The sequence below is a fragment of the Scardinius erythrophthalmus genome, assembly GCF_964197995.2.
Source record: "Scardinius erythrophthalmus genome assembly, chromosome: 24".
Classification (NCBI taxonomy): Eukaryota; Metazoa; Chordata; class Actinopteri; order Cypriniformes; family Leuciscidae; genus Scardinius; species Scardinius erythrophthalmus.
The window spans coordinates 11,187,646-11,214,666 of record NC_138244.1 but is presented as its reverse complement, the minus strand read 5'-3'; the positions used below and the strand labels follow the sequence as shown (position 1 = coordinate 11,214,666).

General features: G+C 36.3%; 2 protein-coding genes and 1 long non-coding RNA gene across 6 annotated transcripts in view; all 3 read left to right on the top strand.

The window, feature by feature from the left end:
- The first annotated feature begins 1,184 nt into the window (after positions 1–1,184).
- On the top strand, positions 1,185–2,160 carry LOC308685209. The gene is made up of 3 exons (XR_014029435.1): positions 1,185–1,432; positions 1,557–1,680; positions 1,766–2,160. It is a non-coding gene; the product is annotated as an uncharacterized lncRNA (long non-coding RNA).
- Positions 2,161–3,418: 1,258 nt separating this feature from the next.
- On the top strand, positions 3,419–15,032 carry LOC308685208 (uncharacterized protein). The gene is made up of 6 exons (XM_081356861.1): positions 3,419–3,813; positions 7,815–7,839; positions 9,006–9,065; positions 9,178–9,419; positions 14,505–14,622; positions 14,766–15,032. The coding sequence occupies exons 1-6, from the start codon at positions 3,744–3,746 to the stop codon at positions 14,830–14,832; spliced, it is 582 nt and encodes a 193-aa protein (XP_081212987.1). The 5' UTR covers positions 3,419–3,743; the 3' UTR covers positions 14,833–15,032.
- Positions 15,033–18,151: 3,119 nt separating this feature from the next.
- septin15 (septin 15) overlaps positions 18,152–27,021 on the top strand; it is a gene marked incomplete at its 5' end in the record, with an annotated part of 34,542 nt that continues 25,672 nt past the window's right edge. Inside the window, 2 exons of one of the 4 annotated variants that reach the window (XM_081356858.1) lie at positions 18,152–18,449; positions 22,191–22,287. In XM_081356858.1, coding sequence (XP_081212984.1) covers positions 18,411–18,449; positions 22,191–22,287 — 136 coding nt within the window. Of the gene's footprint in view, positions 18,450–21,681; positions 21,865–22,187; positions 22,288–27,021 lie in introns of those variants that run through there. The other 3 variants (XM_081356857.1, XM_081356859.1, XM_081356860.1) reach the window with 3 other exon arrangements.

Below are 27,021 nucleotides of genomic sequence, written 5' to 3'. Positions count from 1 at the left end.
AAGCAGAAGTGAAGAACAAAATAAGAGCAAAGAATAGATATGCAGGAAACTTACATCTTCCTAAACTTGTGATTTGATCTGATAAGAAAATGTCAAACAGTTGTCATAGTTGGTGTAATGGCTATGTTGGCGTGACTGGTCAAATGCTACAGTTGCAAAGAGACGAAAATAGTTTTGACACCTTTAGGACCTTTAAGAGAAGATATCAGATCTCGTGTCTGAAATGAATCTATATTTTGATACAAACGTACATCACAGGGAGAATGCACCCACTCGATCATACAGCAAAGAAGAGACACCAAAGATCTTTCATTTGGAAATAATCAAACATATCAGAGCATATAGTTGAAAAAAAAATATATATAAATGATTAAAGAAATCAATAACATGTAAAATAATAATGCAACAAGGAATATAACGATAAATGATGATTAAATTAATACATAGCCATCAATGACTGGAATAGCGGAGATTAATACGATTCATACAAAGTCATAATTAATAAAATAAATAAATAAAAAACATTAATCAAAAGAATAAATGGAACCATTTTGAATATGAATAATTTCACATACACCAAATGCAAATTTGATTAAATTAGATTTAGGGTTACAGACAAGCTATTACACCAGGTTGTGTACAATACAAAATAACTCTCTGATTAAGGAGATAAATACTTTTCTATCTTCTTACTGAGAAATTCTATATGAGGAGATCATGACAGATCAGATCATTATACTAAAATACTTTTTGAGGTTTGATCAATTCTCACATTGTGAATTTTCACTGGATGTAGCTGAAGATAATCAGAAAGCTAGTTATGCAGTCAGCGTAAACCATAATGAAGAACTAATGCAACCTTGAGGCCTCCCTACATTAGTTACAATTCGGAAAGGAAAATGTATTATTTATCTTCACTATCTGTATTCTATATGTGAGAAACACGTTGGATAAGATAAGGATTTAGCTGTATATGAATTATATTTCTCACTTATGAATCCAGTTGAATGCTATTAAAAGCTGCTGAAAGATATAGGAAACTTTTATTGATACTGTAAGTGGTATATCTCAGAAGCGCAGTTATTTTAAGGAGCCTATGAGAGGTCATTTGAATTGAAGTGGGTGACTTACGTGAAGTTGTATCAGCACATGTATTTTTAGCACATAAAGCAACACCTTCAAGTAAAGAGGAAGAGGGTTCAGAGACAGTGTTGTACTTAGAAAAGGCTGCGTCACTGGTCCATAGAATCAGTATAGGGGATTTCTTTCAACACAGAAACGAATTCACCGTCGCTATATAATGGAGTGCTGAAAGTTCACGATACTCTAGCTTTCTCTCGTACGGTTTATCACACCTGGAGAATGATGACAGTCCTGAAGACTTCGCTACTGCTTCTGCTGCTGTGTTGTGCTGTACAACTTACCTCAGCTGGTGAGTGTCTGCGTCTGACATCTTTTTTCTCTTCCAGAGTGAAAACGGGGGATAAAGTTTGGAGAGTAAAAACATTCTGTTTAAAAATCTGTTGAATCACATTTTGAACCCTTTACTTTTTCAGGTACTCTTGCAGATGATGTCGCAAATAGTATCTGCTGCTTTAATGTAACCAACATCAGAATTCCTAAGAAACAGCTGGAGTCTTATATCTGGACAAGTAGCATTTGCCCCCTTAGACACATTGTGTGAGTATCCTCTCAATATCTACTAACCTTTAGAATTCCCTCACGTTCATGTTGTTTTAATGCTTTTGTCTGTAATCTGCTGTAGGTTCGTAACAGTTGGGAAGAGGCTATTCTGCATGAACCCTAAACATCACTGGGCCAAGTTGTACTTAAACCACATAGACAAGAAAGGGGCTTCAAACTCACCTAAATGAAACTTAAGAGTTTTTTTACAAGTGTTATTATTGTAATTTTAATCTCATTATCAGTCAAAAATAAATGTACTGATATGAACTTTAAATGAGCTGTATTATTATTACTAATATTAATAGAGAATATTGCAGAAATTGTCTAATGTTAAGATTTTCTTCATTTTATTGTCCATTATAAAATTAATTGCTTTTTTATTTACTATTTACTTACTTATGTACTATGTACTTAAAAGTTTAGCTAACTTGACAATTTTACTTCATATATTTCAATAAAAAATATGTCCATGTTAAAAATTTGTGGATTTATTTTTTTATTCATTGATGCCAGTGTTGTCTTCAAGTAAAATTCATAAAGAGCAAACACATTTTTTTAATTTTATGTATGAAGTCTATTTTATGAACAATAGGATATCAAACATTTTAACATTCACGTTCTAAAGGCAATAGAATATCCTATAATTATTATAAGTAGGACACTTTACAACTATTTTTTTAATATTTCACTAGAGGACGCACGTAGGCCTACATCAGATCATTTTAATCACCAGACCTCTATAAATACAGTGGTGGAAATAGCCGAGATTCACTGTGGGAACACTAGTTGGGGACATATTTTAGATTTTTAAACCATAGATGCAGAAAATCCCACCATATTTATGTATGAAATTTGCAGTGTTTGGAGGCTATTAGATGGATAAAACATGGAAATCATCGACATTTTGAATTGGAACTCCATCCCCCCTTTAAATTCACTCCCTGGACTCCAAAACAAAAACAAAGTCCATCTCTATCCCACCCCTAAATCTAACCTAGTCTGAGCCTCAGACGTCACTCCTACTGACCGTTGGCTGAACGTCTAATGCATATGGCACACTTTTCTGGAAACACTTCAGGAGTTTCAAAGTCGTAATCTGATTGGTTGAATTCTACAGGATGTCCGGGAGACGTGTGTGTCGCGTTCTTTAACGGTCCGCCTGAAAAGCTGCAGTAAGAGTCCAGACCTTCTGCCATCAGTCTGAAGGTCTGGCTACGCGAGACTAAATCTAACCCTACCCATCACTTATCTCTTAAATAAGAGGGAAAAGATATAGGTGAATTAGAATGGTGTAGAAGCCCCTAACCCTGGTTGTAAGCCTAAACTTAACTTTAAACCTATCGCTCGAATCTGATTGGTTGATTGGAATATTGTTCTACTTGGTGAAATCACATTCACCATGCTCCATACTCTAATTTGAATTTCACATGTTAACTTGGCTGATGTCTAGTCTGAGGTGCTGCAAGGACACACACTGATATATAAACACATTCTCAATGGCTGCAACTAACTGAAAAACGTTTTCTCCACCCCCTACCCTTTTCCAGCAGCTCCTGAGATGACATAAATAATATTATATCAAGGATAGAAGACTTTCTTCTGGTTTTTAATGGAAATACCCGCACAGTTCTGAAAATAACTTTTATAGGTTATCACACAAGCCAAAGTGTTTCTCATAGAGTTGCCAAATGTTTCAGTTATGATAAAAGGAATTCCAAGAGCGTGTATTTTCACTTGCATGATCAACAGACGCTACGGAATGAACAGTTACAGTAGTCTGGTTCGCCAGCAGAGCACTAGATCAATTTTAAGGCGCCTATGAAGGAGGCAGAAATAGGGTATTTCCTGTGTGAAATGCACTGAGCAGCCCTTTAATTTTAGTACCTTGTAACAATAACAAATTAGGAGGAAGAGGGTTCAGAGACAAATTTCTGTTAAAGAATTAAAAAAGATCCAGAGAATCAACAAGGAGGTTCTTCCAACTCAAAATCTAATTCACCATCTTCTGCTGGCAATTCTCCACATATTCTTCTGTTGAGGTGTATCATACCTGGAGAATGAAGACCTTCACAAAGACTTTATTAATGTTTCTGATACTGTGCTGTGCTCTGCATCTTACCTCAGCTGGTGAGTGTCTGTCTCTGTCACTTGTTAGGCTGGAAAGCATTTCAGGCTCCATATTCAAATCTTAAATACACTTACTCTGTATTTAAAACCTGAGGAATAAAAATAATGTTTCAAAATATGGTGAATCTAACACATATTTTAACACTCGGATACAATCCGAAACTGCTCTTCCACAGAATATATTGCACAGATATAGTTTAGTCGGTAACACTTTACAATAAGGGTGCACTAATCTGCATTAATTCATGCTTAACTAATGCACAGATAATCATGTGTTAATGTATGACTCATGAAGAACTAAACCATTAATTAAACCATCAGCAACTAATAAAGATTCTAAATGATTAATAGATTAAGTAATATATGAATTGTTATTAATTAAATGTGTTATAATGTATTAATTCCTTAATAACTTATTTTATTAACTAAAAGTGTAAATTAATGTGTTAATTACCACAGTTGGTCAAAGCAATGTACTTCAACTTCCAGTTGTCTGCTTTAATTAATCATTAAAGCTAGGGTAGGTAATCCTGTTCAGAAACACTTTTTTTTATACTGGGTGAAATGGTCCTTCCATCATGAGAGTAGTCAATACGTTATGTGTTCAGAAAAAGGAATGAAAACAATCAGACCTCTGTAGCAGCTGCAGGACAGTAAAAACTCTGACCAATCACTGCTACTCGGTCCGAGTGTAAAGAACCAATCAGATGCCTTCAGAGCCAGGAGGAGTGTCTTAGCAGTGTCAATCAAGTTCGCGTACGCGCTGATCGCCCCTCTCTTGCACAGCGCGTACCGTCATTCAAAATCAAGATTGCCGGTGTGCCGAGCAGCTGTGTGGCGGTCAAACAACCAAAACTACCAATTTCTCGAGTGGAACCTGCTCATACAACAAAGACAGGTAAACGGGAAAAGACCGATGACGATAAACAAGCCCGTCGGAGCCCATTGACTCAGTGTTAAAACTCTAGCCGCATAACATACAGATAAAATGTCACGCACTGTGCAAAGCAACAACTGAAACCTGCTAATTCACTGGCTTGTCATGTTGCTAAAATAATGTACTAGCAAACCTTATTTAGCATTACATATCGCTAGAATAATTATTTACATAGCCTACTGCAACGTTAGTTACCGTTATATTATCTTACTAGCTATTTATAACTCATAGAAAGAGTGCAACGTTATAAAGTTACATTACATGTATTGCATAATATGTAATGATTTGAGGACCAAGTTTGTAGTCAAAGTATGGGCAGGCCAGTCAATGTAAAGCATTTCGTCCCTACCAGTGAATGTGCCATAACTGTTTATCCGTCGTCATCGGTGACCCTGCATGTTTACTAGCCTGCGCGTTCACGGCAGGCTCCGCTGTGGGGGGAACTTTACATAACAAAATACATGTTTAACAGCTAGTAGGCCTAACGTTATATGTTATGAATCTTACACGAAATTCATCTTCATCACAGTGCAACTAATGGAAATGGAAAAACGTGTATCAATGCAACCTGTTTTTAGCTTTGCCTTATAGCCTAGTTATAACTAGCTCGTTAGCGAATCAAAAAATATATATTTTAAACTTTACCAATATCGATATGATAGCTTGATAGTGAGTAGGCTACTAAAATACATCTTATTTGTTTATATTCATAATGATAAAGTTAGATTTTTTTATTACATGTGATTCTGACATGATGCTACATGCACTGCGCTCCTTCCTCTCCGCTCATCTCAGGTAAATAAAGTGTCTTCCAGCTCAGCTGTCGGAGTCGTGCGTTCATGTGTTTTGGGGGCGTGGCTTTGGAAGGACCCCAGAAGGGAGAGGGTGGACTGAATGGAAATAATCAGCTGTCTTTAAAACAGTCGTTAGAGGTCTACATACACTCGATTTTTATACTTTCTTTTTCAGAATACTTACATTTTAATTATGTATTGATATATACATAAAGTTTAAACAAATTTGAAAAATAAGTTTTTTAGACCATTCTTACCTACCCCAGCTTTAACTAATGATTTGCAAATGTATCATTATGTTATGACTTTACTTGTTGAGGCACATGACTATTAACTAATTGTTAAGTAATATGCCATTTATGGGTTTTGACAGTTTGCACATGCAGTGAATGTAATGTTGTCAAAGAATGTGTTTGAAGGATGGGTGAGTTGGGCTACACACAAGTATCAGCACACCAGAATCTGAACTCCTGACCGCGCTTACACTGTCAGGGGCGTCGGACTGGGGGTAAAACCAGTACTGATTACCAGGGCCTCAAGGGGAGAGAGGTCCATTGAAAAGTCTGGAATATATTTTATTTTACCTGGATATTTTCATTTTCTTATTAAATTTCATAATGAATGTCAGATTAAATGTAAAGTTAGTTTATTGGCTGAATAGTTGATTGACTGACTACATTTTGTATACAAAAAAGTAAAGACTATCTAAGGTCTCATGGTCCCACCCCTTGCTAATGCGCTAAATGGTTTAGTCCATCTTCACAACGTCTACTGTAGAAATGTCTTTCTCAAAGAAAACCAAATCAGGCCACAAAAAAGAAAGGACAGACAAAATGAGGTGAAACAATTAGTAACTGACGTATTTTCAAAGAAAGGTGAGCACAAACTAGAACACGAAATCTAGTGCTAAACTGCTTGAATATTTCCGCGATCGTTAGTGCTAAAAATGAACTGAGACAACCCATTGAAAGAGCAGAACATACACTTTCAGATGATAATTTGGTTATACATGTAATCTGAGGTAAAGGCTAAATAAATAAACTGTACACTAACAATGCTATTTGCATACAACACTCCATAATAGCCTAATTTGAAACATGTTTAATTTTAAATTAATAGGCTATAATATCTAAAATTAGCAATAATAGGCTAATCAGTGTCATAGGTAGCTCATCGTTAGCTACATATCATGTCAACATTATATTTGTCAGATTTAGTAGAAGCAGATCTTAACATTGTGAAACACATGGCCCTCAGTTTCAGAAACTGTCACATCAGGGAGTGTAGCAACAGACCCTTCATCCTCCTCTTTGGATTTGAGGAACATGTGGCCCATCAGGACTGCCTATAGGGCCCGGGATCTTGTGCTACACCCCTCTACACTGTGTTTAAACTGGACGAGACCAGCTGTCTACACTGCACATGACAGACCATTGCAAGTCCATTAGTCCTTCGTAATAGAACTAGCACAAGAGCTCTGAGTAAGTCAGAAATAGTGTGTGACACCGGTTTACTGTTGGGGTTTTGTCGCGTAGCGTCGCGCCGCATCCAGTGTAGTATCACTGACTGTAATGGACGTTCTATTGTCTTTGACGAGTCTAGACACAGTGTTATGAAATAGCAGAGCTCGACCGCATGTTCTCAGTGTTCCACGACCACATATTCCTGTGCCATGAACAACAAGGTTCATCAGACTCAGTGAAATCTTGTTTGTACATGGTTGGAAATTGAAATCCATGGCTTAGTGTGGATGTCAAAACCAAAATGGCATATTACTTAACAATTAGTTAATAGTCATGTGCCTCAACAACAAGTAAAGTCATAACATAATGATACATTTGCAAATCATTAGTTAATCATTAATTAAAGCAGACAACTGTAAGTTGAAGTACATTGCTTTGACCAACTGTGGTAATTAACGCATTAATTTACACTTTTAGTTAATAAATTAAGTTATTAAGGAATTAATATATTATGATACATTTAATTAATAACAATTCATATATTACTTAATCTATTAATCATTTAGAATCTTTATTAGTTACTGATGCAGTAATCATTAATTAATGGTTTAGTTCTTCATGAGTCATACATTAACACATGATTATCTGTGCATTAGTTAAGCATGAATTAATGCTTATTAGTGCACTGTAAAGTGTACACCGTATTGTAAAGTGTTACCATTTAGTCTTGTATTTGAGTATTTGTATATTGAATAATCTCTCAAGGATTCTGCTCAGACTAATATAACATGTTAATCTCGCCAACAGCTCAAGCTCTTCCAGTGTCTGAAAGGTGTTGTTTAATTTCTAATTCCACATAACATAATTTGGTAACACTTTATTTTACCTTGCCTTTGTTACATATGTTACATATAGTTACTGTAGTAGCAATAATATGCATAATTACATGCAGCTAACCTTAAACCAAACCTTAACCCTAGCCCTAATTATATAGTAAGTACATGTTGTTAATTACAGTTTTTCTGAATTGCTAAAACACTAAACCCCATTCTCTGAACCAAATTCTCAATAGCCTAAACCAATTTGTCAAATCAATCACTCTTTCTGTAAAACATTAAACAAGTTCAGGTAGTTAAACACTGTTTGCAGATCTCATGCACTCTTTTTGCAAAACACATTTTCACACATTTCACACTGTGATGCACTAGTGTTTCAAAACTCTAAACACATTTTCACACATTTTCACACATTTCACACTGTGATGCACTAGTGTTTCAAAACGCTAAACACAGGCAGGCAAAAGTTAAACACAACTACACAGTTGTCATCGTTTACACACAACGACTCAAAATTGTTTACATTTATTTCTAATGATGTGACCAATCCAACTGTACATAAATGATGTACATGATGCTGAAGCAGAATAAAATCTCTTTCACTGACCTTGATTTTGCAGTTGCAAAACTCTTCTGAGTGTACAGTAACGTGCACATTTGGAGATTTTTACTGTTACCTTTTTGGCTTTTGCAGTGGGGTTACTGTATTTTCACAGTATGCAGGTGCTGAATTACAGATTGAATATATTCAATATATACAATATTCAGTACAATACTATACTTGCAGTGCAGACAGTAAACAAGTTATTCACCTTTATACTGTAAGTTGTCATATTGACTTGCTGTGTTTATGATCTGAAAGCATTGTTTGATTTGAGCACAGATAAAATGGTTTTGAGGCAATTGATTGATTTTGCCAGAAGAGTCAGAGGTTCTCTGAATGTGGTTTGAAAATTTGGTTTTGTGTTCAAGGATGTGAGAAAGTGAGTGATGGTTTCAAGAAATGAGTTTTAGCAATTCAGAAAAACTGTAATAAGAAGACTTAGTACTTAAATGTATAGTCACTGTAACAAAGACACCAGTATAACCTATATATTTTTTAATCTGTATATTATGGCAGCACTTTAAACAAACATTTCAAATGTGATTTTATTTCCCTCAGGGTCGCAACCCCTAAAATCCAATTTTGTGTGAAACCAGATAAAGGGATAACAAGAAAAATGTGAGCTTCGCCACTGAAAATTCAACATATTTAGCCACAATTAGGCTGTTTATACTTCTAAACCACTCTCTTTTTTTACTAAAGATATTTTTTCCTATCTCCTCATTAACAGAGGTGGGGTGACAACAGAAGCAACGCTCACCACAATCATGCTCTTAACCCTCCACACCGACCCACCTTCACTGTCCCCTACCCAGCTCCCAAATACCATCCCAACATCTCACTCCACCAATCTCCAGCCCACCTCAACATTTCAACCCTCCAAATCCAAGATCATCCCAGCAGTGCTTCCTCCCATCCTGCCAAAGAGAGATGCACAACCCAACCCTCCACCTATCGACCACCACCACGGGCGTAGGTTTGATTTTGAAATTGGTGGGGGCATCACCAGAAGCTGAGGATTTAGGAAATGTATATGATAATGTATTAAGGCTTAGTCTATATTGACTTTGTTAACAATATGTCATGCTAATTAACAATATGTTAATTAATGAATTCTGTAATGTTACAGGTAACTAATAATGACAAGGTGGCAGTTTAACAGAGGCTTAACTTTTCTCCGTTCATAGTGCAATGCAATAGTCAATGGCTGTGTCCGAAATGGCCCTATACCCTTAAATCAGGCACTAATTGAGGGTACAGCCAATTGTAGTGGTGTCCGAAACCGTAGTGGACGTTATTGAGTGCACTCATTCAATCCCACAATGCACCGCAATAATGAGTGTAGAACCGTTTTGTACAACGAGTTTTCATCAGCTCCTTCAAGTGGACTATATTAGTGGAGTAATAGAAACTTAGTTCTAGGAACTAGCCATCAGGGGGTTCCCTTAGGAACATTTTCCTGGTTGCATTCGGACTGCCAGTAGGAACTCTCAAGTGACTTAAGCCATGCTTGTTGTTGTGACTTTTATTTTGACGATGCGGCGGACCTTTATTTTCACGGTGCTGAGAACGCCAGACAGAGCCACACACAGTGGCTCTCCGTATTAATTAGTTTACGATCTGTCTAACACATTATTAAATAGAACTGTTATACATAGAAAGTAGACAGTAATAAAAAGTTATTAGCGTGTGCCATGTGGTAGATGTCCACTGTTGCTAGCTGAGCAGAAATACATAGGCTAATCATGTTTCACTTGATCCCCTCAAAGTTGTGTTGGATTTTCTCCTCAGCGTAAAGGTTAAGAGGCCCATCTATCACTGATTTCCATGTTCGTAGAGTTAGTTTCTTGGGTAAATATGTAGGCTATAATCTGTGTGTTTACAAATGGCAGGTGCTGGTGTTTCGCGTGCGTTCGGCCAATCAGCGTGCAACGTCACGGATAGTTCCTATGGTGCTGGTTTAGACCCTACTCTGAAGTAGGAGCTAAATTAGTTCCTCCAAAAGGAGTTCCTAGAACTAAAATTATTCGTAGTTCCTGTGATGCCAACACGACAAAATTCGTGTAGGCTACTTCCGCCAATAGTTCTAGGAACTATGAAAATGTTCCTCCGATGCGAAAGCACCTAATGTAGGGAATAGTGAATGAGGGCATAGGGGGCGATTTCGTATACAGCAAAATGTGTCTACTGTCTTGTTCCTTGCTATTTGAATAAGCCAAACACATATCTACGCCTGTCATTAACAGAAATGAATTGTTGGCATATTCAACATTGTCAATATTGTCCAGTTTGTCCTGGTGCCAGGTGGACACATGGCACACAGCAATACTGTTAAGTCTCACTTGTGCCATGATTGTTCTGAGCCATATTATGTTTTCAGTCTCCTAAGAGCACTGAAACTTCTTTCAGCCTCAGCTGATGAGACTGAGTGATTAAAAGCAGCCTGACAAGGTTTTCAACTTGATCAAACAGTTTCCTCATCTGGACCGAAAAATTTCCCCACAAGGACAAGGATTTTGGATATTGTGGGGTTCTTTGTGGGAACATTTTGTCCTCATTACGTAGGGTTTACGATCAGGTTTGCCATTTAGCCGGCGAATGTCATTGAAAAAACTGCACTGTCCCTGAATCAATATGTGACGCGATTTTCACCGTATTTTCGAGCACAGAACTGTTGATTTCTCCCTCGCAACAGCGTTTGCGCACGAAGGTTCCTCACGAAACTGATTTCGGACAGACTTACTGATCCACAGCAAAATATATCGAGCTTCGGTGAAAACTAAGTGAATATTTAATGACTACAATAGTGATTTCTCGCTAACAATGACATCATGGAAAACATTGATCAAAAATTTACATTTACACACAAACTGATGACCATCCGCAACTTTCAGATGCCATCTTTATTTTTCTAGCTCAACTGTCACAGAATGGAGGGTTGCGGGATATCAAAGGCAGCAAAGGATACTTCTATGCTGCCTTCAAAAATCAATCAGATGAAGGTATCTTAGGAGACAGGAATGCCTTCCGACCTTGGAATGCGTCCTCCGAAAGCAGCATTTATCCGTTTTCGGACGCAGCCTTTTGTGAAGAAAAGGTGCTTACTTTTGAGTGTGTAGCAGAAGAGTAGATAAGCTTTAGGACATACTATCATGTCATACAATTGCGTCTTTAACGGTTGCTCTCTGTCCCTTAGTTACACCCATTCTGTCACGTAAACTGGCCTGTGAAATAATCTTGTCAAAGATAAAATCCTCCACATTTTATTTCATTTCATTTCCTATCGTATCGGAGAGAAATGCAGAAGCACATTGATCTGCAGCCGCGGGTCTTTCACTCTCCTCATATTAGGCTAATGATGCATTTAAAAGTTAATGGCCAAACAATCTTTATAAAAGTCCACATTGTTATTTCAGATGAAATATAACATGGATAACATTAAATAAATAGTTTTGTATCAGGTTAAACTTTGATTAGTCACTGAAACCTTTATATAAACCTTTCACTGTCGGTCCGCCATGTTGTGTAGTTTTTAAACACTTTTTACTCGTGTGTGTAAGCGCAGTGGGTTGTGGGCAATATTAGCTTTTAGAGTGTGCATGGATCAACCAAGGGGGTAATCCAGCACCCGGAAAGCGTACCTTCCCTGGGGGCCGCCATTGGTTAGCAAGCCATTACCTGCTGTTAGCAATCCATTGACTCCCATTCATTTTGGCGTCACTTTGACAGCGAATAACTTTACATCTGAGGCGTTTAAAGACTCTATTTGTCCATTGTTTATTTCTAAAGAAACACAACAATGTATAAAAGGCTCCCTTACCTTGTAGTATCTTACGTTATGGCCCCGTAGAAGCAGTTTTTGTAAAAAAATAGGCTAATGATTGTGTCACAACCACGTGACTCTCTGTCGCACAGTAGAGAAATTACAGACAGGCGGAAAAGCTCGCGGGCAATCAGGGGGACGTGGAGGCAAAATGACAAAATAATTATTTACAGCATCACGTTTGAAAGCTTTTCAAAATGTGAAGCAGACAGTGGCGGCTGGTGCTAAAAAAAATTGGGGGAGGGTGCAAACAAACTGAATTATTAATGCAGGACTGAATGTAGGCTAATTGTTAAATAACCATTTAACCGTGATAATAATGTCATAATCATTAGCCTACTGCTTAGCTAAAAATGGAAAATTCAGCATTTAAAGCATGCCATAAGGTAGGGTTGGGCAATAGCCAAATGCCAAAGAAATCAGATTTTTTGGGCTAAATGGCAATGTATGGCATAATCTCAATATTTACATTTATTTTCTATTTGAATAAAAAAAAATAAAAAAAAATCTGTATTTAATTAAACATTTTTTTATTTCAAATCCTGATCAATATTGTCCTACAAACAATGATTATATTGAAGGCTATGAAAACAAACATAGTGAATGTAACCTTGCAGTATATCTAAGCAGTCTATCCAAAAAAAGGGGTAAAATCACATTACATTCTAACATTGCAACATGAAAAATATAAAAACAAAATAATGCTTTTTAAAGAAGTAGTTAAATTTACTAAACTTAAAATGAAAATAAATAAAAACAAAACTGATATCATAAAAATCAACTTGTAGGTTTGAAATTCTTTAGCACATTTATGTTCACCAACAACAATAAATATTCAACAACAAATATTTTAGCAAAATATATTTATAATTTAGTGTTAATGTATATTTTAGTCTGAATTATTGCGCTCCTATTGTAGGCTACTGCACTTACATGCACGCGGTGGCGCTCGTTCACGGAAGTTTAGCCTGGAGAAGGCTCGTCCACTCATGACAGCAAAATGGAAATATTTGCTTGACTTTCTAACATTTACAGATGGAGAATATGTCCATGGAATGTAAGTTATGCACCGAGGAAATTAATGGATGTCACTTAAGCTTAAAGATTATTAATATATTTGTTTCCACCAATTGCTGCACAAGTTAAGGTTACGTATGATGACGGCAGCAGTGCGAGCCCTAATGCATTGCAGTGCCTGCAGTTCAAAAAAAATAGGCTTGTTTGAGATGCGCCTTGCCTCGCCTGAAATGTACGCGAGAGTAGGCGGCTGCAGTGAGAGGAGGAGTGAAAAAAGTGCAGGCAAGCCAGACAGTTCTCTCTTCTCACAGTGGATCTGACACCTGCGAGATCAAAGATGGATATCGCGGGATTCACGCTCATGCACAGTGTTGCTAATAAACTGGATGTAATTTAAGTTCTGTTGCTTTTATATGAAAATAAATATAATGAACAAGACACCCAAAGTACTTATTTAATTCCATTCCAAATACATGTTTACCAATCATTTTTTTCTTTAATACAGACATGTGTTTTTGTTTTTAATTTTTTTTTTAATAAAAATTACATTGCATAACCCATAGAGATCGCATTCGCACTGTCAGATAGTTTGGGAATATTCACACATAATGTATACACATAAAACATGATATCAGAGTTTTAAAATCAAACATTTTAAAAGAGAACAATACATCACGGTTGTTTAAACCAAATGTGTCGTCAAGCAAGTCGTTTCCCATTTCTAACTGGCATGCATCTCGCGCTGATCACCGATGATCGGTTCTGCGCAGATTTTGCTCATCTCAAACAAGCCTAATATCTTTGTTGGAACACTCTGGGTGATTCTAGGACAGAGTGAAATCGCCCAAAAATAGGCGGTATTCCACAGAACGTGACTTGGCGCTGATTGGATTATATCTAGAGGCAGAACAACAGTGTCAGCGTAACTCTGTGGTTGAATGCGAATGTGATTGAAAAAGTCCCTTTCACACTTTGGTGATGCGTCGCCCAATCGCCCTAATGAAGAAATCGCCCCTGGAAGCAGACACGGATATGCTGATCTGAAGATTCTGCAAATTAACCTAAAAAAATACTAAGGACCTTTATTTTGAAGGACGTTTATCAACACATTAATATTTAATGTATTTTGAAGAGGTATGAATATTGTCCAGTTCTCTCCTAAAACAAATATATATATATAGCCTACTTAAAGATATACATTTGTATCTCATCAACAGCTCATGGAGCTGCAGTACCTCCGAACTGTTGCTTCGATTTTATCGACTTCCAAATACCGGGCAAAAGAATTGTGAGTGCTGTGAGGACAAGTTCACATTGTCCTGTTGCAGGTGTTGTGTAAGTATATTAGACTATAAAATAAAGGCTATAATTTAGAAAAAACTGTCATATGCTCATTTTAAATTGTAGACAAATGATAAAAATAATTTTGCATATGCTAGCAATAACAAAACCAAAAAATGAATCTGTACTTTTTTCAGTGTTATGACACCTAAAACCGAATTCTGTGTGAAACCAGACGAGGCTTGGATAAAGAAGTATCTGTAATGGGGCAGCAGCTTCAGAAAGGGAAACGCAACACCTCTGCACAAAATAATACTGTGACTGCTTTATTCAACTGGCCTTTCTTATTAAATTTTTTTTTTTTTTTTGGCATCTCCTGATCAATACTGCAAGATACTGAATGTTAAACCTGTTGTCATTTCACGCTCTATCTATGCAAATTAATATTAAAATGCACAGAGATTACCTGGTGTCAGACTCACTCGACGTGTTCATATTCATGTACAAAATTTATTTAAGAGACGATTTAAAACTGGCTAATGAAGGAGCAGACCACACAGCGAAGGGCAGACTGTTCCATAGTTTAGGTGCTGCAGCAGAGAAGGCCCTTGGTGGGACAGGTAAAAGAAACTAATTACAAGACCTAAGAGTTCTTTGGGGAGTGTACAGAATCAGAAGGTCACATATGTAATTTGGTGCAACACCAGATAGAGCCTTGTACACAAACACAGCAATTTTATAATCGATTCTGAACTTAACAGGAAGCCAATGTAAAATCGCTAAAATAGGAGAAATGTGATCTCTCTTTTTTGTACTGGTAGGAAGTCTCGCTGCAGCATTTTAGACAATTTGCAGGCTTTGCAGGAATTACAGTAGTCCAGACTTGATGTAATGAAGGCATGGATTACAGTCTCTAAGTCGTTTTAGTCTCGTAAATTAATCGATCTCAAATGAAAGAAACTACCCTTTACCACTGAACTGATTTGTTGTTCAAAATTTAGTGCCGAATCCAATGTAACACCAAGATTCCTTACATGAGGTTGAAAACTGACAGGGATAGAATTTAAATTAAAAAGAGATGAGGACCAAGGCCTAAAATCAAGGCCTCTGAGATAAGAGGCCAACCACTGCAAGGCGACACCCTGAATATCCACAACTTTTCCAACTGATGCAACAAGATAGTGATGTATCAAAAGCAGCGCTTAAATCCAACAAGACAAGCACTGCGTGTGAACCGGTATCAAGGATTTGCAAAAGGTCATTGCTGACCTTCAACAAAGCAGTTTCCCGAGATGGAACAAGAGAAGGAGCTGGTAAGGGTTTTAGCACTGAATCAATTGTCTTAAACAGCATTCTCGACCGATTTGCATTTTCTGTGATGAGTTTTGAGAGGAATTTAGATTTGACCTCTTTCATTGACTTTTGGTAACTAATTATAAGCAGTTAAACATTCATATGAAACTTGGAGTTTATCTCTTTTCCACTTCCACTCTGCCTTACGACACAAAAGAGGCTTCAACCCAGAATCAGTATTCCTTACCTCACAAAAAGCAGATAAGATCTTCACCTATAACAAAGTTAATATAAAGTAAATGCCAATGCATTGTTTTATTATTATTGCATTGTTGTATGTAATACTTACAGTATCTTATGCCTCTGAAGCCACCTTGTGAATACACCTATCAGTAGTATCTGTGGAATTAAGAGCTTTTAGAATGTTATAAAACCTAGAAATTAAACTGAATTGACACAAAAAAACGTTTTATTTTATTTAACACTACCACCCCAACAAAAGAAGTACACATCTATGTAGTGGAGTAAAAAGTACGACATTTGTCTTTCAAATGTAGTGAAGTTAATGTAAAAAGTTTCCAGAAAAAATAATACTCAAGTAAAGTACAGATACTCAAAAAGTGTACTTAGGCACAGTACTCAAGTAAATGTACTTTGTTACTGTCCACCTCTGTCTTTACTCAATATCAAAACCTGAAGAATAAAAACATAATGTGTAAAAACTGTTTTTGCTATAGTGAACCCATCAGTTTTTCAGGTCAAAAAACAGTTGAGTCCACAGCCTGCTGCTTTAAAGAAACCCATTCAGATTAAGTCTGGATATTATTGGACAAGTAAGAGTTTCCCCCTCAGACACATTTTGTGAGTAGGCTTATCCTCTCAATAGGTTTAGATGTAGCCTATATTGCTAACATTTAGTATTTACTAATTTTCATGTTGTTTTAATGTTTTTGTCTCTCACGTGCTGTAGGATTGTAACAGCTACAATGAAATACTGTGTGAAACCTGATAATGAGTGGGTCAAGTATAGGCTACATAAACCACATACAAGAGAATTGCTTTAAAACCAACTAAATGAAACTTGGAAGAAATTGTAAGGCATGTATGGAGGCAGACAGATGAAGACATCAATAATGTTCCAGCACAAAGTTTACTAATAATATTTCCATACAGGCAGGAGTATTCTCACACAGAACTGTTAACGTGACCAGACAAACTCAAAGGGAACACACATGAACTTATACAGGCTCCTAAAGATAATGAGGTGGATGCATCTTAACCAAACTAACTAATCACAGTAACCATAGAAACTAAACAGTGGCGGGAATCTAAACAAAGGAACACGTGTGACTAATGAAAAACTGAAACTAAGTGAACATACCTGTGACAGAAATGTTTTATCTACACAGAAAAAGTAAATGATATTGTAACATTTCAGAGTGTTATTATTGTAATGAATGTTACTCAAATGTGTTGATCTCATTATTTGCCAATAATAAACCTTACTGGTCCGAAGTAAACTTTATATGAGCTGTATTATTGTTATTATTATTACTACTAATATTAAATTAAAGAATATTGCATATATGCCTATATCATTTAAGATTCAATTTTTTATTTTATTTTTTGTCTATTTCAGTACCTATTTTTTACTATAGGCCTACTTAACAGTTTAGGTAAAACAACACAGTTGTATCAAGTTGCAGTTATAATTAATATTTGCTTCAAACAGTATAAGTAAAAACATATTTTGAGTACTAAAATAGTCTTGGATTTATTTATTTCCATTGATCCCAGTGTTGTCTCCAAGCAAACTTCCTTAAAAGCATCCTGCAAATATCTTTTAATTTGATAAGGTCTATTTTATGAACAAAGGTTATCAAACATTTCAACATTCATTTTCTAAAGCCAATATAATATCCTTTAATCAATAATATTATTAATTGGTATACATCACAGCTACTAGGCTATTAAAATATTTCACTAGAGGGCACATGTAGCCTACATCATTACAGATCATAAACGCCTCATAATACGCTCTCCCATGCTTGTAGAAAATTAAAAGTATTTCCCATTTTTTCTTTTCCTGTATGGGATCTCGATGCTGACATAATTTCTATTCAAAATCTTTTAATTTGTTTTGAAGTATTGCGCATACATCTGCCGCATCTTTTTCCTGCGTCCACGTGCCTGCCACTACAAATACCACAATTCATTGTACAATCCAGTGAGCCAATGAAATGCGAGAGTGGGCGGAATTCTATGACATCACTACAAGCGGCCGGTCGCTGACCAATAGGGGTTGAATTCTCTAGGAGGAGGACAATCGCCTTTCATGCTCGCAGCATTGTAACATTTTCCCCCGGCCGATGCTCGCATGCTTGTTTTTGTCCAGTGCACGTTTACCTCCCATAAAAATCCATTTATTTAATCCAATTCAGAAGCAGCCGTAAGGGTTCATCATCGCTTCTGCACTCGACCATTTCTGAGTCGACTCATCTTTTTATGCCTGATCTATTGGGATTCAGAGTGGGTGTTGTCACAGGACGATGATCGAGAGACCCGACTCAGCTGTTTCCAGCGTTGCAGTGAGTACAATATTAATACATTTATCTAAATCTGTCCAGAAAATACATTTAAACCACATCTGTTTCATTGATTCATGGAATTGCATGGTGGTGGGCCAATTGATTCCTAGTGTGACTGTCCCTTAATCATCTGTCTGTTATGGCAAGCCGTATTCACATTTATTAGGCTACTTAAAACTAACTAGCATCTATTTTTGATACAATTTCACCAATAACTATTCAATGGACACTCATTTGCCTATGTTATCCAGTATTCAATTAGTTACTAGAACTCTATCATTACATACAACAGTTTATTCACTTACTGTTTATCACTGTACAAATAGTGGCAAATAATTTCTTTGTTACAGGTAACATATCTGTGATGTTTTTTGGTTAATGTATCAACAATTAGTAGTACTTGTAAAAATGCGATTTTTCACGACAACAGTTGGAATACTTACTAGTTGGCAGCTAATTGTTTATGTCTACCACAGATCCCCATAGAATTCAATGGCAAATATTTAATAAGGTAAAGGAATAATAATATTATATCTAGTTCTAGTTTATGAAAACAATTGTAGTCACTATTAGATTACTTTTAGTTCATTAAAAATAAGTACTATTAATGTAAAAAAAAAAAAAATAGAATTAAATGTTAAAATAGCTTACCATAATCTGGGTTTCCTTGATCAAAAGCTCACTGGTTCTTGTGTGTTATTGTTAAAGTAAATTATGCCACATGCGCTTTAGCTCATGCAGTGAAACATTGTACTTTCATCCAAACCATGCAAGAACTAAGAAATAAACTCATCAGAATCTATATTTTCAGTACATGGTACAATATCTTATAACATGATCAGGTCAAAAACAATTTCCATATTGCCATACCATGCTGTAGGCATTTGTGAAGTTGTGAATCATCAATGTTAAAAGTGAACCTAAATTGTTGTTGTGTCAGACCATACATAATACTTAGAATATGTTGAATACCATTGTTCACTGACCTCAAGACAAATGTGATTCCAAATGCATACAAATGTGTTGTTTTTTTTTGTTGAGTAAATAGTTGGGCTGATGTGTGTTAATAGCTGTTTGGAGAAGCAAATGAGAATGACAGGCTCTAAGTGTGATGCCCAGCTCCCTTGTGGAGAGCAGTGAGTGGAGATGCATTTAAATAGGGTTAGAGAGAGAGAAGACTAGAGCAGCCAAAAACTGTCACTGAGCATATATCATGATCCTTTCTGTGTGAACTTGAAGGAAACTGACTTCATAAATCTACTTAAAATCAACATGGGGCCATTTGTGTAAAAATAAGTGCTCAGGAAAGTGAAGTTAGTTACGAGAAAAGGCCTAGTTTGCAGATGCCAGGTGATATGTTTGGTATTTTGTTATCTAATGCTTTGACGTTTATTCATTTTAATACTCCAAGTGGGCCCACTATATTTAGGATCTTCATATCATGTTATACATCCTTCAAAGGATGAATGAATTGCACAAATATTAAGCTTGTGAACACCCACACTTTTTTCCCACCTACGCTATATGCATCCTTCAATCTAATGTGGATACTAACATGGATAGAGGTTCAATAATGATATGCATCCTTCAATCTGTGGATACTAACATGGATAGGGGTTCAATAATCAATGATTTGATTCTCTCTTCTGGTCAGATGTTGTGTTGTTTGCCATGTTGGGGCATGACATCAATCTTACAGTTACGTAAGAGCGCTTCAAGAGCGAAAGCATGGAAAATGCCCTGAGCTGTTCACACAGCGCATGGCTATTTATAGACTGGTGTATGAATTATATAGATTTGAAGAAGATGCAGTCGCGTTTTGGGATGCGAGTGTCCATAAACTGTCAGAGGTTTCGTATCAAATCCATTTTGATACATTGTTCTTTTAAAGGGATTGTTCACACAAAACAATTCTGTCATCATTTATTTCTGCATGTCGTTCCACAGCTGTATGATTTTTCACCGATATTAAAATTACAGCTGATGATTATTTACTGATGCATGTTTGATTATTTTCTGATAATTATGTAATGGCTGATAACCTCTAAATTGCTATTATAATTTTTCTATTATTTAATTATGTAAAAATATAATGGTTATTTTGCATTTTTTTTAATTATCGACATCGACTGATACGTTTTTCTGTTTGGCTGTAAAGTATCAGAAGCAGCTTTTATTTTGACATTGACAAGACTCTTATTTTGACAGCACTAAGAACGCCATAACCTGAACGCCGATGTGAGCGTAAGGTTGCATCTGAAATCACATATAGTAGGTGAATAAAAAAAAAAAAAGTATTTCCGAATGCACAGTACTCAAAAAAGAGTAAACAAAAAGTACCCGGATGACCTACTACCTGTACTTCAGGCGAGATTCTGAAGTGTACATACGAAGGACACTTTACTATCCCATGAGGCCACGGGAGAGGATTTATGAATGGCAGTGAAGCGATGCATGATAATGACAGCATGGCGAATGTAATACGTCCAGATTACATTCAAACTACACAACATTCATCTGTTTATTTTATAGATTTACTTTTTATATTCATTCATTTTACAATTAATTATTTCTAAATTAGTAAATATGTAAATTAAATCTTCATTGTATCTTTTGTAATGCATGTTATTTACATTAAATAGTGTAATATTAAATAGTGTCATATTTATCAGCCTTATATCGGCCATTGGCCAACCTGCTCTTTTATATATTTAGTTGAAATGAAAATCTAAAATCAATTATTTTAAATGCTACAAGTGAATTTTGTCGTTGCAACATCATAATATACAAAATTAAAATTTTACTGAATATTGTATTTAACAGTGTTATTAAATTATTAGCGTTTTTAATGATTGAGCCAATGACCAATATGGTACTGACGTAACAAGCATCCCTAATGATGTTCTTTCTTTCAAGAATGATGAAAAAAGTTACATTTTCATTTTTACATGAACCATGTCATGCACTGTTTCCCAAAGAGTCTAATGGCTTAGGTCTGATAAATAAATTTGTGGGCATGGTCATTCATTCAGGTCAAAAAGAGTTAACTCTCCCTGGTGATCGACGCCCTCCCCGTTCAAGCTATCTGCCTCTCTCTAAATGATCAGCATGGCCCCTACTAGTTAGTTTTCCATTGGCCTACCATGCATGAGAAGCTCAGCGGAGCCAAAGCAGAGCGATCAATTGTGTTTGCCTCGCCTAGCGTGTGCTTCAGCGCTGTGCTTCCGAGAGCATGAGATTACAAGAGCAGGAAAGCGACGGAGAGAAAGGGATGGAGAAGCTTGTGAAGGAGAACTTGCATCTGGACAAGGCGCTGGCTGTGATCTGGAGCGAAATTCACTGCCTCCATGACGACATTGAGTTCATGATGGATTTGATACGAAGCGTAAATGAGCATGTGAAACAGACGTTTGTCACGAGATCCCATGTGCCCATCCTTTCCCCAGCCTCTTGGTTTCCAAAAGTTGTGTTTAGGCAAGCTTAACGCAGATCTGTTTACTCATCCTCAAATTAGCAAAACTCCATGTTCTCCTTTGTTGTGGTATCCCTGCATGTTAGTTTAAGAGTTTGACTGTGCTGAGGCATTATCCACTGTAACTAATGTTAATATTAGCATGGCCTTTAATATCTTTCCTCTGAAGTCTTCTTGAGCTCTGTTTTGAGAAGGATAACAGTAATGGAGGAGCCGTTCTGCTCTTTAATCAGTGGAATGTGGAGTAAAGCTGTGTTTTCTTCCAGCAGAGGAATCTGGAGGGTTATGTCGGCTTCGCCAACCTCCCCAACCAGGTGTACAGGAAGTCCGTGAAGAGGGGATTTGAGTTCACACTCATGGTTGTCGGTAAGTCGCAAAATTCTTTTGCTCACCTCTGAGATTGCGTTCTGTGAAATGGGTGCCTGTTCCAGTTTGATAAAGTGATTATTATTTTTTTGGGGCTGAGCATATTTTTGTACGATTTTAGACAGTATATCAGATAAAAAGTTTGTTAATCAGTTGCATCGTATGGAGCCAAAAATATGTCCACAAATTAACAATTCGTTCCCACGACTTACTAATGCTTACTAATTCCCTGGCTTCAGTTAAATCAATGCAAGGGAATCTGGACATCGCCTCGATTTAATTAAAACGACTCCATAACATTGCGCCATTTCCGGCTATATTAATATAGTTTACTGTAATTATGCCTTCAGGAAACATTTAGGAAATGTTCAGGAAACGGTCGTTCAGGAAACACTAACAGGGTTACAGGCTTAGTTAAATTTGACATTGCAAGTCTTCTGTTTAAAGGGATAGTTCACCCAAAAATGAAAATGCTGTCATCATTTACTCTTCCTCAAGTTGTTCCAAACCTATATGACTTTCTTTCTTCTGCTGAACACAAAGAAGATATTTTAAAGAAGGCTGGTAATTAAACAGTTGCTGGTCCCCATTGACTTCCATAGTATTTTTTTTTCCTACTATGGAAGTCAATGGGGTCCATCAGTCGTTTGGTTACCGACTTTCTTCAAAATATCTTCTTTTGTGTTCAGCAGAAGAAAGAAAGTCATACAGGTTTGGAACAACTTGAGGAAGAGTAAATGATGACAGCATTTTCATTTTTGGGTGAACTATCCCTTTAGGTTGTAAAATTAGTATAATGTACATTACTGAGAAAATGACTGCTGAAGTTTTATAGAAGTTATCTATTATTTACTATAAAATCATGGTAACAGGGTTGTCATTTGAAAATACTACTGACATCAAAAGATGAAAACAAAAAAGATGAGGTTTAAGTTCATGTTTAAGTTCTTTCACATTCATGTCTTGAAATGATGATGTATTTTATATTTTATATATATATATATATATATATATATATATATATATATATATATATATATATATATATATATATATATATATATATATATATATATATATATATATTATATTTTTTTTTTTTTTTTTTTTTTTTTTTTTTTTGCATACATGAGAACCACAAATGGAACTTGTTTTGTAGAATGACATAAAATAAGCTTTCTGTTTTTTTTTTTTGTTTTTTTACTTTAAGCGAATAATCTGTGTCTTTGGATCAAAGAGATTTATTTGCTGATGAACGAATGACTTTATTCCCACATAGAGTAGATAGACGACGAGTGTTTGGATGATCAATACTATTGTCATTATCACACACTCTCTCTGTGGTTTGGATGCTGTGACTAAAGCTATATTGGAAATATGGATCTCGGTGACATAACTGTGGTGGAGCGCCTCACCATAGTAACCGGGTGTGTGTGTCTGTTAGCGCTTGAAGTGGGTTTGCTTCCCAGTTCTGGTGCAAAATAATCTCTTCAGTTCTCTCTTCCTCTGTTCCAAGTTGTTACTCATTCTGTGTCTTTGTCTCTCACACATTCCCTACGTCTGTTTAAAGGCTAGTTTGGGGTTTCCTGTTTGGTAAACCGGCCAATTGAGATGCTTGTACTGGTATCAGGAAACAAGCCGCACTAGTCTTTGTAGAGAACTAGGTGTGTTGCCTTCATTATCGTCTGTGGCCTCTATTAAGGATATTTATTTATAAATATATTTTGTGTATATTTGTAAAACAAAAGATTCCTTACTCTGATGAATTTCCAGCAGCAAGCAATTTGTCTGTTTACTTTTGAAATCATATATTTTCATAGTTTTTCTTTCGATTTTTACAATTGTCTTTGTGATGTTTGTCATATAATTTGTTCTTTTTTAATATGTATTAGGAGTCCAATAATATTTCATTGTGGGCGGGGCTACCTCAATGTTGCCCTCTTATTGGTTGGCCAAAACGAATTACAGTCACTTTCAAACCAAGTAGCTTTCTGTTGGTCAGCACGGCAAGTTTAAAGTAGCCTGGCTCCGCCCTCCTACGTACTTCCACTCAATTTTCATTTTCCTTCGGGACTCCGTCTGGGTTTGCAGTATATTCGTAGGTTTTCTCCGGCCAAACTTTTACCGGTCCAGTCAGCGAACAGAGGGAGTGGCTGAGAACGATGACGTTGAGGTTGTGCGCTAGTTTGAGTTGTAGGGTTACGTCACGACCAAACGTTAGCGATTGGTTATGGCAGATCCAGAGTAGCTCTGGGCAGATCCAAATAGTTTTAAACTTCAACAACAGAGTACCCTCCTTCATGAAGTTAACGCTTGTCAATGGAAAGTGGCCAGACTCTCTGTCTGACGAGAGTCTGGTAGGACCAGGCTAAGTTTAAAGTCCCCCTGTGGTGAAAATCAAGGATTTAATGTTGTTTTAATGATGTCTATGTGGTATTTTTAATATTCTTTAAGACAAACCATGTGCAAATTCCAACGCATTCTCATCCTAGGGCATCATATACTGACGCTTTTGACATTTCGTCTACATCGAACGCACATGGCACCCTTTAGCGTCAATATGAGACGCACAGAGCTTTGTTCGGTTATGGGTAGGTTTAGGTCTGGTGTAAGGTTAGGGTTAAACCGCTAGGAGGCGCCTTCTGGCCCATATCTATCTGCGTCTCATATTGACGCTAAAGGGTGCCATGTGCGTTCGACGTAGACGAAATGTCAAAAGCATCAGTATATGACGCCTTGGGATGAGAACGGGCTGGCAAATTCATATGTCAACACCATTGTTGAGTATTTTCTCCTCAAGAAAGTCTCAAAAACGCGGTTTGAAATTGCTGGTGTTTCTGACGTCACAAACGTGTGATCATCAATGAGTGGATCTCTGAGCTGGTGCAAGTGAGTGGAGGCGGGGCTAATTTACATATTCATAGAACTGCATATACTAAATGAGGCAAGGGTGTAGAGTTACATTCAAGCTATTTTAAGGCATGAAGACATTTTTTCCAAGGAAAAAAACGCTTAAATATGTAATTTTGGTGATCAAAGATTAAAGTTTAAAATGATTGACTACAGGGAAACTTTAAATAACCAACTTGAACACAAGCAAAATCTGCAAAAAACCTTTTCGCCCTTACGCAAAGCTCCCTAACATGTTGATTCCAATTGAAACGAAATTGTCCATGAAATCTTGCCGAGTAACTCGGTAAATGTGACCTCATCTATAGTATTAAACTTTTATTCAAACTCTTTTGTAGACAATTGCAGGGTCCATTGGGCTTTGCATTGTGTTTTTGCGTTAAGAAATTTAATTTAAGATTACAGTTTGAAAATGTATAGAATATTCAGAATTCGGTGACCAACAATATCTGCATATGGAATTGTAGTTGGTCTTTATATTTTAAAATTAATTTAATTTAAAATTAATCTAACAATGGCTTCATTTATTTTATCAAAAATACTGTTTAGAAAAAAAAAAGTAATGTTGTAAAATATTACATTTTAAAGTAACTTTTTTCTATTTTAATATATTTAAAAATGTAATTTATTCCTGTAATGGCGAAGCTGAATTTTCAGTATGATCACATGATCCTTCAGAAATCATTCTAATATGCTGATTTGCTGCTCAAGAAACATTTATTATTATTATTATCAATGTTTAAAAACAGTTTTGCGATATTTCAATGTAAAATGTAATACATTTTGTTTTTCAGGATTCTTTGATTATTAGAAAGTTCAGCATTTATGGAAAGAAACAGCAGTTATTTGAAATATAAATCTTTTGAAACATGTAAATGTCTTTACTGTCACTTGATTAATTTGATTCATCTTTTCTGAATAAAAGTATTACCTAATTTCTTTGAAATAAATAGGTTACTGACTCAAAACATTTGAATGGTAGTGTATTTTACACTAAATAATAGCACTGCAAATACAGTAAGTATCAATATTTGTCTTTCTTCTAACAGTGTTGTGCATTCACTAATATTAAAATGCACTCCTGCCACATTTGACCTCAAAAGCAAGATTCCACCTCCACAAATTCTCTTCATAACATACATCTTCCTCAGACTGGGCTGAAATTTGCTTTAATGTAGTCAGTGTCTAAGACATGTAATAGGGGCTTGCTGGGTTTTCTTAAAACTGTCCTTGGGGACGTCCAATGGCCCTTTAAAGAACAAAACTGTCGTCTTGTTCTCTTGTCACTCATCCTGACAGACACTACAGGGCTTTGGCTGTGGACTCCAATTTTCCCTCCAAAATTTCAGGGAGGAAAAAATCTGTTTCCTGTCTTTTCTCTCGCTCTCTCCCTTGTGTTTTTTTCCACAAGCATTTCCTTTCTTGAGCTTTCCCTCTCACACCAGCTGGCAAAATGTTTCTTCAGGGAGAAAGCGTTGGAAAATGTGAAGAGTTGTTGAGGTTCGTTTTTCAAATTGAGTTATCTAAGGCGTGTTGGAGGTGGTAAAGCAGGCCTTGCAGTTTCTAGTCTTGTTTAAAATATGGTTTTCTATGTACAAAGTCTCTTTTAATAGGCAATTTTCAAGCTGTGAAGGAGAATTCACACCTGTATAAGCAACGAATAGAAAAAAAATTCACACATGTTTTCGTTAATTGCGCAGTTTGCATTCCTTTACAACAACAACTCCGACAGCTGTGTTTGGACAAAACTTGAGATGTTTTAAAGTGATGATTTTTCCAATCGGTAGCTGAAGTCTTCAGACATGACATGTTGTTGAATTCCAT

Bases quoted from the DNA above. Each gene is read 5' to 3' on its own strand.
- LOC308685208 (XM_081356861.1), top strand. From the start codon at position 3,744: ATGAAGACCTTCACAAAGACTTTATTAATGTTTCTGATACTGTGCTGT. The intron at 3,814-7,814 runs GTGAGTGTCTGT...TCTCGCCAACAG, and splicing joins TCTGCATCTTACCTCAGCTG to CTCAAGCTCTTCCAGTGTCT. The intron at 14,623-14,765 runs GTAAGTATATTA...TACTTTTTTCAG, and splicing joins TGTCCTGTTGCAGGTGTTGT to TGTTATGACACCTAAAACCG.